The sequence below is a fragment of the Pinus tabuliformis genome, chromosome 9 (assembly GCF_031772625.1).
Source record: "Pinus tabuliformis cultivar Carrire ecotype Pingquan chromosome 9, CPIR1, whole genome shotgun sequence".
NCBI classification, from domain to species: domain Eukaryota; kingdom Viridiplantae; phylum Streptophyta; class Pinopsida; order Pinales; family Pinaceae; genus Pinus; species Pinus tabuliformis.
This window is the reverse complement of record NC_142307.1, coordinates 913963005-913984135: the sequence shown is the minus strand read 5'-3', so window position 1 is coordinate 913984135 and position 21131 is coordinate 913963005. Positions and strand designations below refer to the sequence as shown.

General features: G+C 38.3%; 1 protein-coding gene across 1 annotated transcript; it reads right to left on the bottom strand.

Moving 5' to 3' along the window:
* Positions 1–2545: 2545 nt before the first annotated feature.
* Positions 2546–3679, bottom strand: LOC149151721 (nuclear transcription factor Y subunit C-6-like). Its single transcript, XM_089441463.1, has one exon. It carries the CDS (start codon positions 3594–3596, stop codon positions 2853–2855), a length of 744 nt encoding a protein of 247 aa, XP_089297589.1. The 5' UTR covers positions 3597–3679; the 3' UTR covers positions 2546–2852.
* Between the last annotated feature and the right edge of the window lie 17452 nt (positions 3680–21131).

The following is a 21131-nucleotide window of genomic DNA, read 5'->3' as shown; positions in this document are numbered from 1 at the left end:
CTTATTTTTTTAATTTATTAAAAGTAATGGACCATTTTGCTAAATAATTTTTTCTTATACATAAATTAATGTTATAAATAATATTGAGGAACTTATTAGAATTGGAATAATTTCAACATGGAGGAAACATTTTTTTTTCAAATTTTGCATTTAAAAAAAAAATAGAGAAGAAGAAATTATATCACTCTAAACACTTCTTAGATTTGTGATTAAAATAGATCAATACTGATATTTAAAGAAAAACTAATAATATCAACTTGCAATTTGAAATTTTGTTATTGAATGATTGCTAATTAATTTTAGAGCACAAATTCATTCATGCTACTTTACCTAATGCTACACTTATCCTACATTGAAAACCTTGGACAAACCAAAATCATAGTTGAGCTACTTTTATACATTTCTATTGGAATTGTAGCCCACATTCTTCTAGGAAGAGAAGAAGATTGGGGTAGAAAATATGATCAAAAAATATAATCTTCAAACATGTTGAGGGACATATTAACCCCAGAATGGATGGAATTTATTTGCACCATAGTGAAGACGTAGGAAAATACCTTGTTATATATTTGACTATATGTAAATTAATGTTATAAATAATAATGAGTAACTTATCATGGAGGAACTTATTAGAATTGGAATAATCTCAAATCCCTAGGAAATTGGTGGGTGGGAAGCCGGACAAAGTTTTTTAAATTTATTAAAAGTAATGGACCATTTTTCTAAATAAAATTTTCTTATATATAAATGAATTTTATAAATAATAATGAGGAACTTATTAGAATTGGAATAATCTCAACATGGAGGAACTTATTAGAATTGGAATAATCTCAAATCCCTAGGAAATTGGTGGATGGGAGCCATGTGGCACAAATACAATTTTTAAAATTTATTAAAAGTAATTGACCATTTTGCTAAATAAAATTTTCTTATATATAAATTAATGTTATAAATAATATTGAGGAACTTATTAGAATTGGAATAATTTCAACATGGAGGAAACATTTTTTTTCAAACTTTGCATTTAAAAAAAAAGTAGACAAGAAGAAATTATATCACTCTAAACACTTCTTAGATTTGTGACTAAATATAGATCAATACTGATCTTTAAAGAAAAAACTTATTAGATCAGCCTGCAATTTAAAAATTTGTTATTGAATGATTGCTAATTAATTTCAGAGCACAAATTACTTTACCTAATTCTACACTAATCCTATACTGAAAACCTATGACAAACCAAATTCATAGTTGAGCTACTTCTATACATTTGTATTTGAATTGTAGCCCACATTCTTCTAGCAAGAGCAGAAGATTGGAATAGACAATATGATCTTCGAACATGTTGAGGGACATCTTAATATCAGAATGGATGGAATTTATTTGCACCATAGTGAAGTTGTCAGAAAATACCTTGTTATATATTTTCTTATATATAAATGAACGTTATAAATAATAACGAGGAACTTATCATGGAGGAACTTATTAGAATTGGAATAGTCTCAAATCCCTAGGAAATTGGTGGGTGGCTCTAGTGGGTGGAGAGCCACACAAATCTAATTTTTTTAATTTATTAAAAGTAATGGACCATTTTGCTAAATAAAATTTGCTTATATATAAATGAATGTTATAAATAAGAATGAGGAACTTACTAGAATTGGAATAATCTTAACATGGAGGAACTTATTAGAATTGGAATAATCTTAATATGGAGGAACTTATTAGAATTGGAATAATCTCAAATGAGTAGGAAATTGGTGGTAGGGTGGTAGGGAGCCACATGACACGAATAGTTGATAAACATTAAGAAGAAGTATATGCTAACCATATTCCTTTGAGAATCAATCTAAACTCTCAATTAAAAAACTGAAAATATGAACAAAACTTCTTTCATCTAAAGTTCATATATACATTTGCGAATAAAGTTCTTTAATAACAACTTTCTATATACAATTGGGCAAATCAGTTACTTTTATTAAATCAAACTGTTTTTCATGTACTTTGTTATAAACAAATAATGTAGAGCAGATAAATACATCATAAACACAAACTTAAAACACTCAAATTCTATAATAAATATAAGCAAAGCATATAGATAAAATCCAAACAATCAAATTGTTTTTCATATACTATGAACAAATAATGTAGAGCAGATAAATACATCATAAATAGAAACTTAAAACACTCAAATTCTATAGTAAATTTAAGCAAAGCATATAGATATAATCCAAACAAAACATCAATGATGTCTTCACCATGCCTGCCAACTGGAGTCTAAAATACTTATACATGGCTAACCAGGGCTAGCCCAAGTGTGATCGACTGCTAAAATTAGATTTTATAGTTTGAACAGATCCCTGAATCCATCAGACAGAAACTCAGGTTAGATTTTATAGTTTTAACCATCTCTGCCTTTTATAAGACAGAAACAAAAGAAAAGAGTTATTCCATAATTGCTTTTACAGAAAATTAGTATACATTTCATAAGAGAAACAAAGAGCGAAAAAAGCAATAAAAAAGACAAGAAAAATTACTACTAGTCGTTCAGTGAAAGCAATAAAATATTTTATATATGATAGCAAGCGTATTCAGTTACAGGAATAGTACGGAAAACCTAACTGAAACAAATATAAAACTTTGAGAGTTTTTATATGTTCGCCTTTGCTGCAAAAGGAGAATATATTTGCAGTGCAGAGTCGAGTACCGCATACAATTCATGAAAAGCACATTAGATAACTTTCTTTGGAAACAGAAAGAGAAAACTAAGACCAGGAGGCAGAAAAACGAAGAGCTATTTCGGAATTACAGAGAAAAAGGCATGCGGCCATGAACGAACACATGATCAGGCCATGCTCCTAACCAGAATTCCGTGATCCTAACAGGTTCTGCACATAATCCACAGGAGACCGTGGCTGCTGCATATAAGTAGCGGGGCGCATGGGTTCCCCAACAGTAACTCCATGAGGCACAGAGTGCAGGTTGGGTGAATAATAACGATGGAAAGAATTAGCAATAGCAGCATTATAACTGCTGTTTCCAACTGAGAGAGAAGATATAGGGGTTCCAAGTTTAATAACCTGATGTTCCTTCAACTCGTCCCTAGGCAGAATATCGATCAGAAAATCGAATATATCAGTTCTGTTAATTGCCGCAGCTATATCGCTTTTCTGCAGGGTCCGTCTCTTGGTTGCTTCAGTGTGATTCCAGGCCCTGAGAGTAAGTTCACTGATGAACATCTCGCACGCCTTGGCAAAAACCACCGGGGCTTCTGCAGATATCATCCTCACATGCTCGTCTGACTTCATTATTTTCTTGATTCTGGCCAGAGGGAGGCTGTGATTTCTCAAACTGATAGCTGGTTCGAATCCCTGCATCTGGTTGGCCCAGCAAATCTCAACTTCCTCCTGCGGCTTTCGGTGGCGGTACGCCAGTTGATTCAAACTGGCAGTTAAAGATAGAGCAGGTGCATTAGCATACGGTGAACTGGGAGGCTGCTGAAATTTTCCATGAGCAAGGGGTCGCAGAATCTGCGGAGGGGGACAAGGCGTTGCACCATAATATTGTATCGGCATGTGTTGGATAGAGGATTGCTCGTCCATATTTTAGCTTCAAGAAATTAAGTTGAAGCCCAAACGGAAATCCCACCACTCCAAAATCTATGCTTCTCTTCAACAGATGGCGAAATAGGGTTTAAAATGGCTGCTACAATCCAAAAAGCGCTTTCATTATAGTAACGAGAAAAAGAAATTGACGAAAAGCAAAGAACAGGAAGGGCCGTTGAAGTTAATCCCGGGCAGCGTCTGTTGTTGACACGCATCGGTCTGCCGGCCCGAGACATGAGTAACAGAGGTGGTATGGACACGTGTCATTAGATATTAGGTACCTTCTCTACAGAAACGTCCTTCCGAAATTACCACGTGTACGAATCTCAATGATAATAAGGCAGAACACAGCAGGGCAGGTTTGGAAAAATTTAGAATCTTGACACCTGTATTTCAATCTCTGCCCCAAAATGATAACCTCAAATAACGGGCCAAGTTCGTGCTGTCATCCCAAAAGAAGCGCTCAGAGTACGCTACCAATAGTAACTTAGTCGTTTTAAGGTTACATATTCGATAAAAATGCATATAAAGGTCAATTAGGATTGGAATTTTAAATAAAAGCGTTGTATATCGAGGTTCAAGAAAAAAATTGAGATTATTCGAATTTTGTTTATAGGGTGGAAATGATTCAATATCATTAAAAATTGTCATTTTTTTCCAAAAAAATAAAAAAAAAAATAAAAATTGAGATTATTTGAATTTTGTTTTTAGCGTGGAAATGATTCAATATTATTAAAAATTTCTTGTGTTACTCAAAGCTTGAAATTTAATAACTATAATATAGATTTCCAAAAATTTATTTTCGATTTATTTTTATTTTTTTAAGGTAAAATTAACACTTAAATGAAATAATTAAATATTTTATTATTCTTGATTTATTTATATTTTTAAAAATTAATCAAAATTTTAATCAAATAAAAACTATAATTATACATCACAAAATTATTATATATATATATATATATATATATATATATATATATATATATATATATATATATTTAAAACTTTTAAAATAAAAAGATTATATAAATTATAATTTTAATGTACTTGATGTATTATTATTATTAGAAAGCCATTTTAAACTAGAATTAACTATAATGCTTGACAATAACCCCAAATTCTTAGAAAATAAAATACTTTCACTTGACAAGGAATGAAAGGTAGAATTTAAGAAATCAAACATAGCAAACAAGCAATAGTTAATGAAAATGACACTTTGAAAAATGAGATTAAAAATCCAAAAGAACATCTACATAATAACTTAGCCCTAAATAACACACAAAATAAATTAGATATTAAAACCATAAAATAAGAAATTAATAAACTAATTGTGCTCGACCATAACCGCCACAAAACAACCCTACACCAAAATAACACACATAATAAATTAGATATTAAACCTATAAAAGAAGAAATTAATAAACTAATTGTGCTCGACCATGAGCACCACAAAATAGCCTTACACCTTATAATTGTTGGTATAGAAGAACAAAACAATGAAGACACATTAGAATTAGTTAAAGAACAATTAAAGACAAAATCTCAAATTCAAACAACTTATCTCACTGAAGCAATAAGGGTAGGAAAGATACTTGAGCATAAACATAGACTAATCCGTGTCAAGGTCAGTTGTAATGACCATAAATTAGATATACTTAGGAAATCCCCAAGCCTAAAAGGAACGAGAATCTTTATAAATGAAGACCTCATTCCAGAAGACCAAGTTGAACTTAGGAAAGAAGTACAAAAGGTCAAGGAGGCAAGAAAAGAAGGGAAATGGGAAATCATTAGGAATAGAAAAGCTATTATTAGAGATAGAGTCCCAAACACGAATGATAAATAGGGAATAACATCACTCCAGATCCTCTTCTGGAACTGCTATGGTTTTCCATGGTGTAAAGGTCCTATGTTAAGTTGGATCCCAGGTGATATTGATCTTATTCTTTTAGTTCAAACTTGGGAGCATGACGAATCTAGGGTCCCTCACCTTGACGAATTCTCTTTAGTTTGCCTGGGATAAGAAATCCTCTAGCGGAGGTTTTGGTGGTATAGCCATTATATTAGGAACATTGTTTCCTCTCACATCTGACTTCATAAAATCGACCCCTTCAATCAATAAATTTGGATCAAGATCTCTAATTCTACAACCAATAAGATCTTCCTTGCAATCTTCTATTTCGCCCCTATCAAATTTACATCCTAGAAGAAAAATGACCTAGATAAGATTTGTCCTTTCAATACCTTAGAAAAAGACATCTACAACCTTAGGAATGAAGGCAATATCCTTTTGCTAGGGGCCTTTAATGCTTGAACTGCTACTAACCAAGCTATTATGTTAAGTAACAAATCTAACCCCGACCACTTGTGGCTTGATGAAGATGGTCACTTAGCTAATAGTTTCAAGAGAAAATCTGAAAACATAATTGAGAACTTATTGCACTGAGCTCCTCAAACTTTGTAGTTCCCTGGACCTAATCATTTGCAATGGTATTATTATGGTTAATGGCTCTCCTTCCAAGACTTTTACTCCTTCAAGAGGCCTCAGGCAGGGAGATCCTCTCTCTCCCTTTCTCTTTATCCTCATGATGGAAAGACTAGATCGGTCAATCAAACATGTGAAAGAAGTTGGCAACATCAAGGGTCTCCATCTTTCTGGGGCTGGACAGGCTTTGACCCATCAACAATTTGTTGATGATACCATGCTGCAGGGAATCCCCACGGTCAACGAATCTCTAGCTTATAAACAAATCCCGTGGGACTTTGCCATGGCTATAGGTATGGAAGTTAATCTCTCAAAATCTAAGATTTTTTTCTTTAATACCAATATTTCTATTCAGAGAAATATCTCCAAAATTCTGGGCTTTCAAAGGGATTTCCTTCCCTCCAAACACTTGGGAGTTCCTCTAACTGATAAGCCTTTGCACAAGAGCATTTGGGAGCTAGTGATTAATAACATGCAAGATAAAATTAGGAAATGGACTATTAGATCTTTAAACTTGGTTGGTCGGTTAGTGCTTACAAAAGTTGTTCTTCAATCAATCCCCGTCTTCATGCTATCAGCGCTTCCAGCTCTAAAAGGAGTTTTGCAACAATTTAGAACCATTCAAAGAGACTTTCTTTGGGGTAAGGGGGAGCAGAGAAAGAAATGGGCCTTGGTAGCCTGTGATAAGATTTGCAACCCTAAAAACCATGGGGGTCTAGGATTGGATAATCCAGAAGTACTAAGCAAAGTTTTAGGGGCAAAATTATGGTGGCGTTGGGTAAAAGATCCAAAGGCTCAGTGGGCTAGTGTCTGGAAAGAAAAATATGCTAGAACTTGGTAAGATAATGATCACATAAGGATGACATCATAAAAGGCTCACACATCTGGAATAAGGCTTAGGAGAATAGAGGCTTAGTACAAAAAAATAGCTTCTGGGAAATAAGAGAGGGAAATCTTGCTCTGTTTTGGGAGGATAAATGGCAACAGGAACCTACACTGTTAAGAGAGGACTTTCTAGACCTCAAGAAAGAAACCGATACCAAAGGTTTCTTCAGGGTAAAATAATTTTGGGATCAAACCAATAGTGAAAGAAAATGGAAAGCCTAGAAGAATATAGAGTACAAGGATGACAACCCCTTGAAAGCAAAATCTGAGGCACTTTTGAAAATGTTGGACCAAAGGAAAATTTTAGTAATAGGGGGGCATAACCAAGTTAGATGGGGTAACAATAGGTACCTTCAATCTTAAGGAGGAAAAATGCATACTCCTTGAGCTGGACTCTAATGTACCGGATAGGGTTTGGCAAAACCTATGGAGGCATCAAGGATGGATGAAGATCAAACTTTTCATGTGGCTGGTTCATCATAAGAAAATTATGACTTGGGAAAACATTCGGAAAAGGGGTGTTCTGGGTCCTTCCAGATGCCAGCTCTGTGATGCCCAAGAGGAAACAATGGACCACCTTCTCAATAAATGCATTTTCACCTCCAGTTTATGGAATACTTTTGCCACTATTTTCCAACAGACAAACAGGGACAAATGAAGCATTATCAACACCATATATAACTGGAGACGAAACTTCTCTGATTATGAATTTCTTTGCTCAGCTTGGCCTTTAATGCCAAGCTTCATAATATGGAATGTTTGGAAAGAAAAGAACAACAAAATCTTCAAAAATGTAAAAAGTTCCTCCCAACGCATTTTTGAGCAAATCTTAAGACAACTTATGGAGACGATAGGTACTATTGTGAGAACTTCCCCAAAGAATCCACCTTCAGAAGCTGAAATGCACATACTTCTTCAGTTGGGTATGTGGGGGCTCATACCGCAAGGCTTGGACAGGAAGGTAATGAAAATGGACACTAAGCAAGATCACTGGCATCCCCCCCTGTAGGGTTTTTTGAAATACAACATTGATGGGGCCTCAAAAGGCAACCCAGGTATTGCTGGCTTTGGAGGGGTGTTAAGGGATGAAAATGGCTGCATCCTTTTTATTTTCCATTGCCATTTGGGAAGAGCCGCTAATAATATGGCAGAATTAATGGCTATTGAGCATTGTTTAGAATTCTTGAAGCAGAATAATCTCCAGAATATAATAGTTGAAGCTGATTATGAGTTAATCATTAACTTGGTCAAGAGAATCAGCTATGGCATGGAGCTGGAAAAAGTCTCAAAACACTGGAGGCTACTTCAGGTCTTTCAACAGATTCAGCTTCACCTTCTGGGCTTACGTACTGTGAGCTTTACCCATGTGCTAAGGACGGAAAATAAATTGGCAGACCTCCTTGCCAATTAAGGGGTGCTCTGCACCAAAAGCAAGGTCAAGTTGAGTTGGCAAGAGATGCCTCAGAATAGATTAAAGGCACATTGTCAAGATTAGGCGGATGAGGACAGAATGGTGTTTCATAACAGAGCCACAGAGACGGGGTCTGGTTGATTTGGTTTCTTTATGAAGTGTTATTTTCGTAGTGAGGTCTCTTTTGGGATGCAAGTCACTGTCGGCCTCCTTAACCCTAGCAAGAACAAACATAGAAGTCTTTGGAGGATGCTACTCGGCAGCCAGTGTTTCTTGGATAGACGGCTGGATAGAGGAATTTTCATCTTCCTTTGGTCCAGTCGCCCGAGGAGATGGGTTGGTGCGAGGGGCCGGAATCCTGGCTTTCTCGGCAGACTCAAAACCCCAGTTTTTCTTTCTGTGGTGGCTATACCGCTCGCAAGGTGGTTTCTGGTTTATCGCAGGCCCTTCAAGCTAAAAGTGGTTTTTTGGAATTGGGAGCGATTCCACTCACAAAGCAACACATGGCCAAGGGACGGGAAGGAATATTTCCCTCATCACGCATAATTCTCAGTGCTTTTGGCTCATGCGATATGGTCCACAGCCGTTGGATCAAGCACGACGAATCTATAGTCAAGAATAAGCAAGCATTTTGGTAGGTTCGGGGCATTTATCACGTGGTCATTCTCCGTGCTTTTAGGTTTTTTGATATTATCCTCTGCCATTGGATTTGGCGAGGATATTTGATGATTGACGAATAGTATGCAGGTCCGGGTGGGCGTTAACTTCTGTTCTGGTTGCGCTTCTTGATGGGATTCGGTGGATTTTAGGCGGACTACATGCTCAAGGGTTATCCCCCCATTCGGACCCGAAATACTTTTAGAATGGTCCCTATTTCCTCATCAGGTCCATTTCTAATTTTAAAGTGGATGCATGTTCTCACCCCGATTTGAGCCTTGTCCATTAGATCTCTGGGGGGATCATACGGTCTTAGCTTTTGTCTGCATTTTGTGGGTTTTGTAGTTTTGTATGTGGGACCTTGGCTTGGCTTTTAAGCCTTTAGCTCGGTGCCCTAGGCTTTAAGTGGTTTGATATGTCTTTGGCCCACAGTTCCTTTGGGACTGTTGTATTTTATGTAATTTGTTTTCCAATTTAATGAAATAGAAGGTACGACTCTTGCTTTAGCAAAAAAAAATAAAAATCATTTGCAATGGTATTAATAACTAGCCTCTCTTCGGTTAGATGACTTGTTTCCATGGACTGGGTAGCATCATCATGGATTATGCAATCTCTAACATCCATTTCCTTAACCATATTACAAACTTTGAGCTTCTTAATGGGTTCAAGCCTAACTTTGACCGTGGATATTTGTCTTTATCCCTGAATCTTACTATGCATACCACCCACATGCAGGAGAACTAACCATATTACAAACTTTGAGCTTCTTAATGGGTTCGAGCCTAACTTTGACCATGGATATTTGTCTTTATCCCTCAATCTTACTATGCATACCACCCACATGCAGGAGAACAATGAAATAAAATGTCACATTCACTTCAGTAGAAGTAAGGTTGACCTTTTCTTAAGGGATTTGGAAAGGAATTTAGGCTCCATGACTTATAATAACAACATTGATCAAATCTATTGCCATTTTACTACTACCCTTTCCACACCATTAGAAAATTCTCTAATAAGACTTCGTATAAGAATAATAATAAAACCTCTAATCCTTGGTACGACAAAGACTATAAAATTGCCAAGAAAGCAATTAGAGACACCCCTAATGAAAGAATTAAGCTCTAGAATATAAGTATATACCAAGCTCTCATTAAGAGGAAGAAGAGACCATATATTAATAAGAGACAAGAGCATCTTCTCCACCTTTCTAAACTTTTGCCTAGAAAGTTTTGGCGGAATGTGCTTATTCGTCAAACTAAAGAGAATCATTCTATCCCCTTAGAAAATTGGGATAACTATCTTAAGAAGTTGTATCTCTCTGAACGCCATGAGCACCATATTAAACACTCCTATTAAGGATAATATTTTTTCTATGGGTGGCGTTGAGTCTGGAATTAATAAGCTCACTAATGGGAAAGCCAAATATATTGAAGGTACCAAGCTGAGATCTTTAAAATGGGAAAATGTATCCTCATCCCTCATCTCCACAAGCTTCTTAATTTGGCAGTAAAGCATGGCTTCCCTAAGCTTTGGACACAAAGCCTTATATTCAACGATGGGGAAATTTTTTTCCCTCTAACTACATGACCATTATGATTAGCCACGTCCTGGCCAAGATTTATGGGCTCATTCTAGAAAAAAACTTAGCCTTTGGCTTGAGAACCAGGGTAAAAGAGCTAAAGGGAAAGCTAGTTTTAAGAGACATCACTCAACCATCGACCACCTTGTCACCCGTAGGATCATCACAAAGGTATGTTGCAATAATAAAACCGATCTCTTTTGTTGTTTTGTGGACTTTAGAAAAGCGTTTTACATTGTCCCCTGAGTTAAGCTCCGGGAGAGGCTTGAAGAGATCATTGTTCCTCCTGAACTAAGGATTGTTGTGATTCGCCTCTATGATCATATCATTGCCAAGTTTAATGCCAATGAAGGGTGGACTAAATATATTAATTGTAATATCAGGGTTAAGCAAGGTTGTCCCCTTTCCCTTACCCTTTTTGGTATTTACATTAATAAACTAGAGGAGTGTTTGGAAGCTATAGGTTGCAAAGGCATCGAGCTCATTGGTATAATCATTACTCTTCTCCTTTATGTTGATGATGTCGTTCTTCTTGCAAGGAGCCACGATGAACTATACAAGTAGCTTAAGACTCTTCATGTCTACTACCCCGCAATGGGTATGACTGTTAATACCGACAAGGCTTAAGTCATGATCATTAAATCCAAAAGGATCACCCATGGTAGTTTCGTCTATGATAATAATTGTCTTGAGTGGGTTTCTTCTTATAAATATTTGGGTATTGACTTTCCTCATCATCTCAACTGGAATTATAGCATCAAGAAAAGAATTATTAGAGGTTGGAAAACTTATTATGAGCTTGAAAACAATTGTAAGTTAGTCAGTAACACCATCTAGGGTAAATGTGCATATAACCAACATAATAGGAACATAAATACAAGAAACATATCAACCATCAAAATCCATATATACATTAGTACATTTGCACATGAAAATCAAGGGAACAATTTTTTCATTAATAAATGCAATGAACCAACCGATGATTGGACTACCACATTCCACCCAACCATAGATTGGTTGAACTAAGTCTCTCTTCAACCAATCATCCCCGTGCCATATTCCAAGCATGAATGTGGGACTCATAGAAAACATCAAAAGCACCAGTCAATGCAGATGCCACTAGAGTTCTTCGCCTACACCGTGGGGAATTTGAGTGCCTCCTAGTCTCTCAGGCTTTACCGTGCATCCACAGTTTGATCCAAGGATCACTAGGCCCTACACCAAGACATACTCTCTAGGCTTTACTGTGCATTACATCCCAGAATCACTAGGCCCAATGGAGAGAAAAGCCACCTCTTGGCTTTACCATATATCTCGCCATTCACTAGGAAGGATTCCTAGGCCCACTGAGGCACACAATTTGGCTTTACCGCAACCCACAATCTAGTTCAGGGGTTACTAGGCCAGTGGCTTCGTGCATCCTCAGTCTGGTTCAAGGACCACTACCACCATGTGTTTGTCAATTTGGAGATCCACCCCATTCAGCTTCGAATCCAATCCGACCACCCCCCACAAACTGCATGAGAGAACCCATCTGATCAAAGCTATCAGGAAATGGAAAGGCTAGGATTAGAATACTATCACACCTGGCAAAACCCATGCTATGGTAGAAAAGAAACACATGCAATCCCATGCATTCCAAATCTAACAAGGAAAATACACATGCAAGTTGATACCTGCAATGACGCTTGTTATCGCTGCTTGATCGTGCCTTTCCTTGTTTGATCTTTGCTTCCTCTTGCCTTATTTTCCTTTCTTGCTCCAATGCCAAAGTGCTCCAAGAAAGATCTAAGTTTCCAAGAGTATGAGAGAGAGAGAATAATTAGAGAGCTCCAAAGATAAAATGATAAAAGGTTACATTGACCAAGTTTGCTAACTGATCCTTAGAAGCTTTTTTGCTAATGAGGCCTCTATTTTCCTCATTTTCCATTAGGTTCCTTCAGTTTCCTCCTCACATGAAACTTATGACCTTTCACCTTCCTTTTCTCCTAATTTCCATTATTTTCATAAATAATTGTGCCAAAATACCTTTTTACCTCTTTAATGCCTTAACCATTGCCTTTGTCAATTTCCTTAGTCATAAACAACAAAATGAACACACACTAGGATGTCCTGCCCACCATTCAACTTGGAATACATTTTCCATCATCCGTGGTATTTATCTAATTTTTACATGGAATTTTCACCAGGGCTGTTACATAACCCTCTATTATAGACATTTTTGGACACTACAACCCCAAGCATGAAATGTCCATAAACCAAGGGCTCCTAAGTCCCTAAAAGTGTTGTTCTAACCCCTAAAAGAACAAGGTCAACAGATTACAGCTTCTCCCAGAAGTTCTCCATGAAAAAATGCTCAGAATTGGTCAAAACAGGATCATTTCAGCTGCTCCACTGGCCAAGTGCATTGCATCTCACCTAAGTACACTATGTGGGTGCGTTGCATTTCAAAAAGCCCTTCTATGGGGTGTGATGGGCTAGAAATGACAAATGGCAGTGTCATTCCGCAAGGTGGAGAGGCAATGGAAGCTTCCAGAAACTTCTCCTGTGACACTTGCCTCTCTTAATTTGACCAAGGATGAGTAGGAGATCATCAATCTCCAAGTGGAAGCAAGAACTATCAGAGGGAAGACACTAATAAAACCTTAAGCTGACTCATCTCCATTACAGATATCTATATATGGATCCCTCATCCCAGAGATCCGGAGGCTGGAATTTTGCATATTGTAAGGAATTGTTGTTGGTTTCTTGAGACAAACATCAGATTGTTGGGTGATCTAAGATTTGTATGAGGTCAAGAGGGGCTTCTTTGCTGAGAGGTTGATGCTAGGTCAGAACAACTGGTTGTAACTCCTCTTGGCTCTTTCTTGTTTATCAATAAAAGCTATTCAAATTTTCCTCCATACTTTTGTGTCATTCATGTTTGCTGCATTTGTATGGTCAATTTACATCTGATCCTAGATTGTTTATGATTATAGATCTATGTCTTTGTATAGTGCTATGCTACTGTGATCTTATAGGTACTTTGTGAAGCTGGGCATGCAAGGGAACAAGTAGCGAAAGACTATCAAGGAAGAGAGGAATCAAGTCAGGAGATTAGCACAAGACAGAGGTTGGTCTTTTTGTTCCTCTCTATCTATAATTCATAAAGGAAAAATGAAAGTAGCTTTACTCTGTTTGTTTCTAAGGTAGTTGTCACACCTTAGTGGGATAAGCAGTTCTGAGTAGACACTTTTCCCTGTAACAAAATGGCGACTTCGCTGGGGACGAATTAGTTTGTTTGTTTATCTTTCTTATTGTCTATTTCATAAACTTACAGGTAGCATTCGAACGGCATTTGCTGTAGCAAATGCAAAGTAGATAAATGCTACTTCAGTCCATCTACGGGATCTTTTTATGATTTAAACAACTGATTCACAAACTCTCTGATTGCCCCTGTGATAGCTCTTAGATCCTCCTTAGATCTACCCCTCATTGTTGAGTTATTGATTACCTTTTGCTCGGCCAAAACCCATGAACTGAACTGCAAACTGTGACCCGGAACCCAAGCAGAGTCTCGTTTCTGGCCCAGCGCAAGTACTGTTCAGAGAATCTGAACTTCAGCGCACTTCCCGAGTGGAGAAGGTGCGCTGCATTTCAAATTCCCTGTGTTACAGGTGCGCTGATCAGACTAGGCTTTGTGCAGTATTGGTTTTTGTGATTCATTCTTTCCAGTTCTATTCCTAAATTTTGCTGCCTGTGATCAGTATATGTCTGTTTGAAACCCCTTTTCCTTGCTGTTATTCCGCCTCCTTTGTACAAAAGAACTGTAAATGTTTTTGTGTGTTTGTTGAGTCATTTTCAGTTCTCCTTTGAAAAAGTAGCGTAATCGTACTATCATCCTTTGATTTGAAACTGTCGCAAGTGTCGATTTCAATCATAGGAAAGAGTTTGATTGCTGTTGATGGTCAATTATCCTGTTACTATTGTTTTTGGTCTGAATTTGTAATTTTCTAGTGTCAAGAACAAGTATTCGTTTCAAAATCGTAAGGTGTTGTGATCATCTCCATTTTTGATTTCGGAAAGAAACTTGTTGATATTTGTCGCTTGAAAAGAAATTCAGATTTGTGCATCAACTTTCTTTTTATCATTCATATACTAAGAAAGTCAAAAACAAATACATGCATGTGCATTTGCATATAGATAGTCTGATTGGTTTGATTTAGGAAAATGCATTTAGAGTGTGCTCTTTGCTCTTTGTGAAAAGATTTTGTCTTTCTTTCCTTAGTAGCTAGGATTTTCATTGCACAAAGAAGATAAAAAGATTGTTTATCATCTTAGATTGCATTTTAGGAATTACATCTACATCTCGCGGTGAACCTGAAAGGCAAACTTCATAAACAAGATCAACTATAAAATAAATTCAATAAATCTAACAACACTTTGGAACTTAACGCACAACATTCAGAAGTCTAGGCTAGAGACGTATTCCGGCATTGTAAAGCCTGGTAACTATTGTTATCACTGATGGTTGGGTGATTCCTCCACTTTGAGACGATAAGTGCCAGTACAGACTTGTGCTCCCACGTACCATCGAGTATATTTTGGGAGACCCCAATAGGCTTAATCCTTTATCCATAGGAAGCCGTGTCTGCCACCCTATCGATCGCAATGCACTGAACACAGCATTCGGGAAGATTGACTACCGTACCGTAAAACGTATTCTGCAGTTTTGCGATTGGTTTGGTAATCCCTCTACCTAGATTTCCAGAGCAGTCCCTTTCGTTCCTTTTTAGACTCCTTAACAGAAAAGGTCCATCTGAGCACTTGTCACTTCAGGCTCATTAAAAATCGAAGGAGACTAGAGTCATCTTTTGTTTTTTCTCGGCTTTTAAAAATTGAAAAAACAAGTTGTGTCAAAGCGTCTAAAATTTATTTTAAATGGAATATTCATTACCCTTTCCTACGTTGATATTGGGTTGAGAAAATGGAATCCACCAACTAAGGAATTCCCCTTGGAGGAAATCCTAGTCCCTTCTCCTCTTGGGGAGATGTTGGTGCACCCCATATGGCCACATTGTCACTTCCAGGACTGACAATCGGCTTGCCTGTATGGCTCTTCTCAACCTTTGTCGTTCAGAATACTACAATTCCTGAACAATCAAATCAGCAACTAGACGAGTCCAGAGTTACCCACCAACCTTCTACTTCCTCTAATTCTTACTCTCCGCCTTCCTCTTCGCTTGACGGGGCTGGTAAAGCCAAAAGTCAAGTACCCGAGAAGAAGAAGGAGAAGAAGAAGAAAGAGAAGAAGAAGAAGGAGCCAAGAGCGAATGGGGGCAAACGAGCGTCGTCTAGCGAAAATCCACACACTGCACCGACCAGGCCTTAATCGCCATGTGTCATTTGCAAAGGATACCACTATCATAGAGATTTTCCTTGCATCCCTCGGATCTTAAGGGACTGGTCTCCTCGTTTGCACAACCCGGTGTCGTCAACCTCTGGTGATCATGTTGAAAACACACCGTCAACTAGTGAAAGTGAAGCCCCAGGACAAAAAGGAAAATATAGATTTCCTTGTAAACTGTGTGAAGGCAATCATGCCATCCACCATTGTCCCTTCTTAGACGAGGCTAAAAGAGTTTTGGATGATGGTCCGGTTTCACCGTTACGACTTCCTCCTGGATATAAAAAACTCTTGCCGAGTCCGTCACTAGTTGAAAATCTGGCTGGCCTACTCAGGTGGTCGGCTGAAGCATCTACCATTGAAGACAAAGCATCTGAACCTATACCAGACGAAAGTCAAAAGGTCGGCGTGGCAGTTGACCCGGTTTTGCCTTCAGAGGTTCCATCTTCAGATGATACAGTCACCGAAGAGAACAAGGATGACGCCGTCCAAATTCTTTTCGTAAGCACAGACTCCAATGAACATGGGGGCAATTTACCCGTTCCTTTACCACAGGAAGGAAGTTCATCAGAGTCATACCCAGCTGTCTATTCGGTCCCACCTCCAAGCAACCTAGTTGTCTCCTTTGATTGGAATCAACTAGGCAGACCCCGTTTACCAGCTAGTGTACCATTCCGAATTATTGTTCAAATATATAGAATGGTTATGGCTGGTACCATCATAGATGAAGGGGCTTCTGTGAGTATCCTTTCCTCGACTGCTTGGAAAGTGCTTGGTTCGCCATCGCTTTTACCTGAGATGAGAAATCTAACAGGCTTTGATAAAGGAACCAGTTGACCGTTAGGGATCCTTCCCAATGTGCCCATAACATTGAGGGGGAAAAACGTTCAAATGAATGTAATGGCAGTTCAAGGACCCCTGGATTATAATCTACTCCTTGGACGAGACTATATTTATTGCATGGGAGCGATTGTCTCCTCACTCTTTAGAGTAATGTGTTTTCCGCACAAAGGAAGAGTAGTCAAGCTCGTAGACCAGCTTTCATTCCCCAGTTCACGCATAGAAAATAGTCATATACCACCCCTGAATGGTCTTTTCATGCAAGAAATGTCTCAATCTCCAGTCCGCCTGCCTGATGAGTGCGAGTGATTCAGGGGACATGACTGAAACCCAGGGGGCATGCACCCTGGTCTGCTTCGGCAGGAAAACTTCTGGTATAGGGTAGGTTTCCGCGAGAGAATATGACTAGTCTGTACTCCCGTCCGTGATTGGAAGAGGGGGTTATTCTGGAACAAGATTCTCTTGTCAAAGTTACGTGAGTGAAGTAGCCTCCTCCACTCACCTTTGTCTATTTCGGTAGACATCACCAAAGACGTGTTTTGTTTACGCCGTGAATAGAACAATATTTGGTAGCCTGTAAGAGGTAGGTATCTCTCGGCAAAACAAATGTTTTGAAGGAAAGAAGAAGGGGTAACCTTGAAACTTTGTTTTATACCTGGGGGCATGCAAACCTTTTGGTGTGCAAGCAAAGAGCAATCATTTATTTGTTTTTTGGATTGGTCGTTTCCTAACTTGCATTAAGAAAGGATGTGGGGAAAAACTCTAAAAATTGCCGTTTTTATATGAGACATTCTTATTATACTACTGGATTAATCGAGTAGTTTTAGTGCATAGTTCAAGCTCGTTAAAAATTAAACATAAGCCATGAGCAAATGTTTCCCCCTGCGTTTAAGCTCATTAAAAAATGAATTATTCCCCGATAAATAACCATCGTGAATGTAGTACTTCAGCCATTAAAGCCTTGGTCGTGTTTGCACCATCACCTCCACTTTTGCATTGGCCGAAAATTCACCTCCATTTGATTGTTTACCCATTTTGAGGAACAGCTGTGAAGAGTGATCTCACTAGCCCTTGTAACACTGCCGTGATTGGAAAATTCCAAACCTTACCTGGAATCAGTTGCTACTCGTTTTATCACTCGTTCCTCAAAAGACGAGTCTCCTTTAAGCTCTTTTCAACTGACTCGTAAAATATGAAAAGATTGTCGAGCCATTGGCCTCTCTAGCTCGTTAAAGGGACTGGAAGTGCTATCTCTCCTCTAAATTTTAATCTTTTTGGACTTGAGGGATTATTACACAAAACGATCGAGCGCTTGTTTTGCTCGGCTCGTTAAAAGTATCGAAAATTCATCCTTTCTGTATTGTTTTATACCTTTTTGGACTTAAGGGATTAGATGATGAAAAAGGAATTTTGGAGTTACCTTTACATTCCTTTTCAGACTCTCTAAAATTGAAAAGGACCGAGTTATCTTTGTCGTTAAACTCGTTAAAATTTTAATAGTGACAAACTTGTCTATAGACGAGAACGAGTTTCACTATCGCTAGGCTCGTTAAAACATAGCGATGGGTTTGCCGGAAGGGCAAATTATGGAACAAGCATATGTTATCCTCCTAAAGCTTGATAAAAATAAAGAGGTACTGGTCAGCAATGACTGGGGAAAAATTGGGAAGAAAACTTGAAGAAACTTTGTTGGTAGCAAGTCGCTCTTGAACATGACACTTTCACTCCACATCCAAGTCGGGTTGGGTTGTTTCATTCACTGGTCACATCACCATGGTCCCATCATACCATCCACATTTGGGGTTAATGCTACCAATCCATCACGTCAGTGTCGCCGATATGTTCAAGAGAAGTCATTCAGAGAATTCACCTGTGTCTCACCCACTATAATACATTTATACTCCATTCTTTCGTGACCGTGACCCTGAACCTTATATCATCATATCGTTTTCACCTCCATTAAAATCATTTGCTCCATTCCGTGTCATTGATGTGGGATTCATTAAGGCCCTCCTATGACGGATCACTTCTTGTCGACATCAGCTCATTATCCAAGAAGTTGATTTAGGAACACCCCATTCAGTACTTTGAAGCTTGTATGCCTCAATGGCAAGTTTCTCACTTTCGGCGACATGTTTACATCAATGACCTTCGACCGAAAGATTTTGCGTGGTGTTCGACACCAAATCCTTTATTCACACCACGTGAATTGTACTGCAGTACCTTGAGGGTCATTATCATTATCGGTAATTCCTCTCGCACTTGTTAATAGCTTATATCATTGGCTGGTAATCAAGTGATGTCTTTCCATGTTCGACTTCAGAACATTTCTCACATGGATAGACTTGTATTTCGAGTGAATATCGAACGAGATTGAAGACCCCAGATCTAGTTTCATCCATCCGGGCTGCGATATACATTCAGGAAAATAAAAACATCAAATGTACATCATTGCTGCACAGATAATCATCCAATCAAAGGGATGATGGCTCTATCAGAATCATTAGTCTACACTCAGACGATTGTCTATCCTATGTACATGAAAATGAATTTATAAAGTTGAGCATGGGAATGCTCGCCTCAGCTAGATCATGAAAATATTATGAAGATAATGTATTGTATTGTATCTTATTACAGGTCTCCTCTCAGCTTGAAAGAACTTCGGATCCTCATAATAAAGCATTTCACCCGACATCAAAAGATTAACGACCTCATGCTTTAGGGGGCAATTGTTATAGACATTTTTGGGCACTACAACCCCAAGCATGAAATGTCCATAAACCAAGGGCTCCTAAGTCCCTAATAGTGTTGTTCTAACCCCTAAAAGAACAAGGTCAACAGATTACAGCTTCTCCCAGAAGTTCTCCATGAAAAACTGCTCAGAATTGGTCAAAACAGGATCATTTCAGCTGCTCCACTGGCCAAGTGCGTTGCATCTCACCTAAGTACACTATGTGGGTGCGTCGCATTTCAAAAAGCCCTTCTATGGGGTGCGATGGGTGAGAAATGACAAATGGCAGTGTCATTCCGCGAGGTGGAGAGGCAATGGAAGCTTCCAGAAACTTCTCCCGTGACACTTGCCTCTCTGAATTCGACCAAGGATGAGTAGGAGATCATCAATCTCCAAGTGGAAGCAAGAACTATCAGAGGGAAGACACTAATCAAATCATAAGCTGACTCATCTCCATTACAGATATCTATATATGGATCCCTCATCCCAGAGATCCGGAGGCTGGAATTTTGCATATTGTAAGGAATTGTTGTTGGTTTCTTGAGACAAACATCATATTGTTGGGTGATCTAAGCTTTGTATGAGGTGAAGAGGGGCTTCTTTGCTGAGAGGTTGATGCTGGGTCAGAACAACTGGTTGTAACTCCTCTTGGCTCTTTCTTGTTTATCAATAAAAGCTATTCAAATTTTCCTCCATACTTTTGTGTCATTCATGTTTGCTGCATTTGTATGGTCAATTTACATTTGATCCTAGATTGTTTATGATTATAGATCCATGTCTTTGTATAGTGCTATGCTACTGTGATCTTACAGGTACTTTGTGAAGCTGGGTGTGCAAGGGAACAAGTAGCGAAAGACTATCAAGGAAGAGAGGAATCAAGTCAGGAGATTAGCGCAAGATATAGGTTGGTCTTTTTGTTCCTCTGTATCTATAATTCATAAAGGAAAAACGAAAGTAGCTTTACTCTGTTTGTTTCTAAGGCAGCTGTCACACCTTAGTGGGATAAGCAGTTCTGAGTAGACACTTTTCCCTGTAACACCCTCCCTGTTGGGGGAACACCGTCTTTGGTGTTCAATGACACTTATAACCACATGGTTACTGAAAAAAACATACTGCCCATGGAGCTTTATAACACATCTCGTTGCAGTATTTACAATGAAATACCTGCTCAAAATCAAAACATCATGACAACATACCACATACTGGAGCTTTATAACACAACTCATTACGATATTTACAATAACCACATATGCACATTTTCTCAACAAGAAAATAAAACAATATGATGCCTTCATCTGCAACAAGGAAATCTAGAGGCTCACACCTTGACCCTCAAAGTAATACCAGGATCCACCTCCTTCCTAGGAAGTCCAGAATCCACTGCACGGTCAAATCTACATCCAATGTCAAGCACTATAATCTCGGGTCACTTGTCCTCTCACCGAACAGTTACCAACTCGTTATTCCAAGGTGCACTCCCAATGTGCATCTAATTCCATCTGGAAATGCTAATGACCAAAACAAATCCATCCGTGACCTTCCCTTCTTTGCTACACAT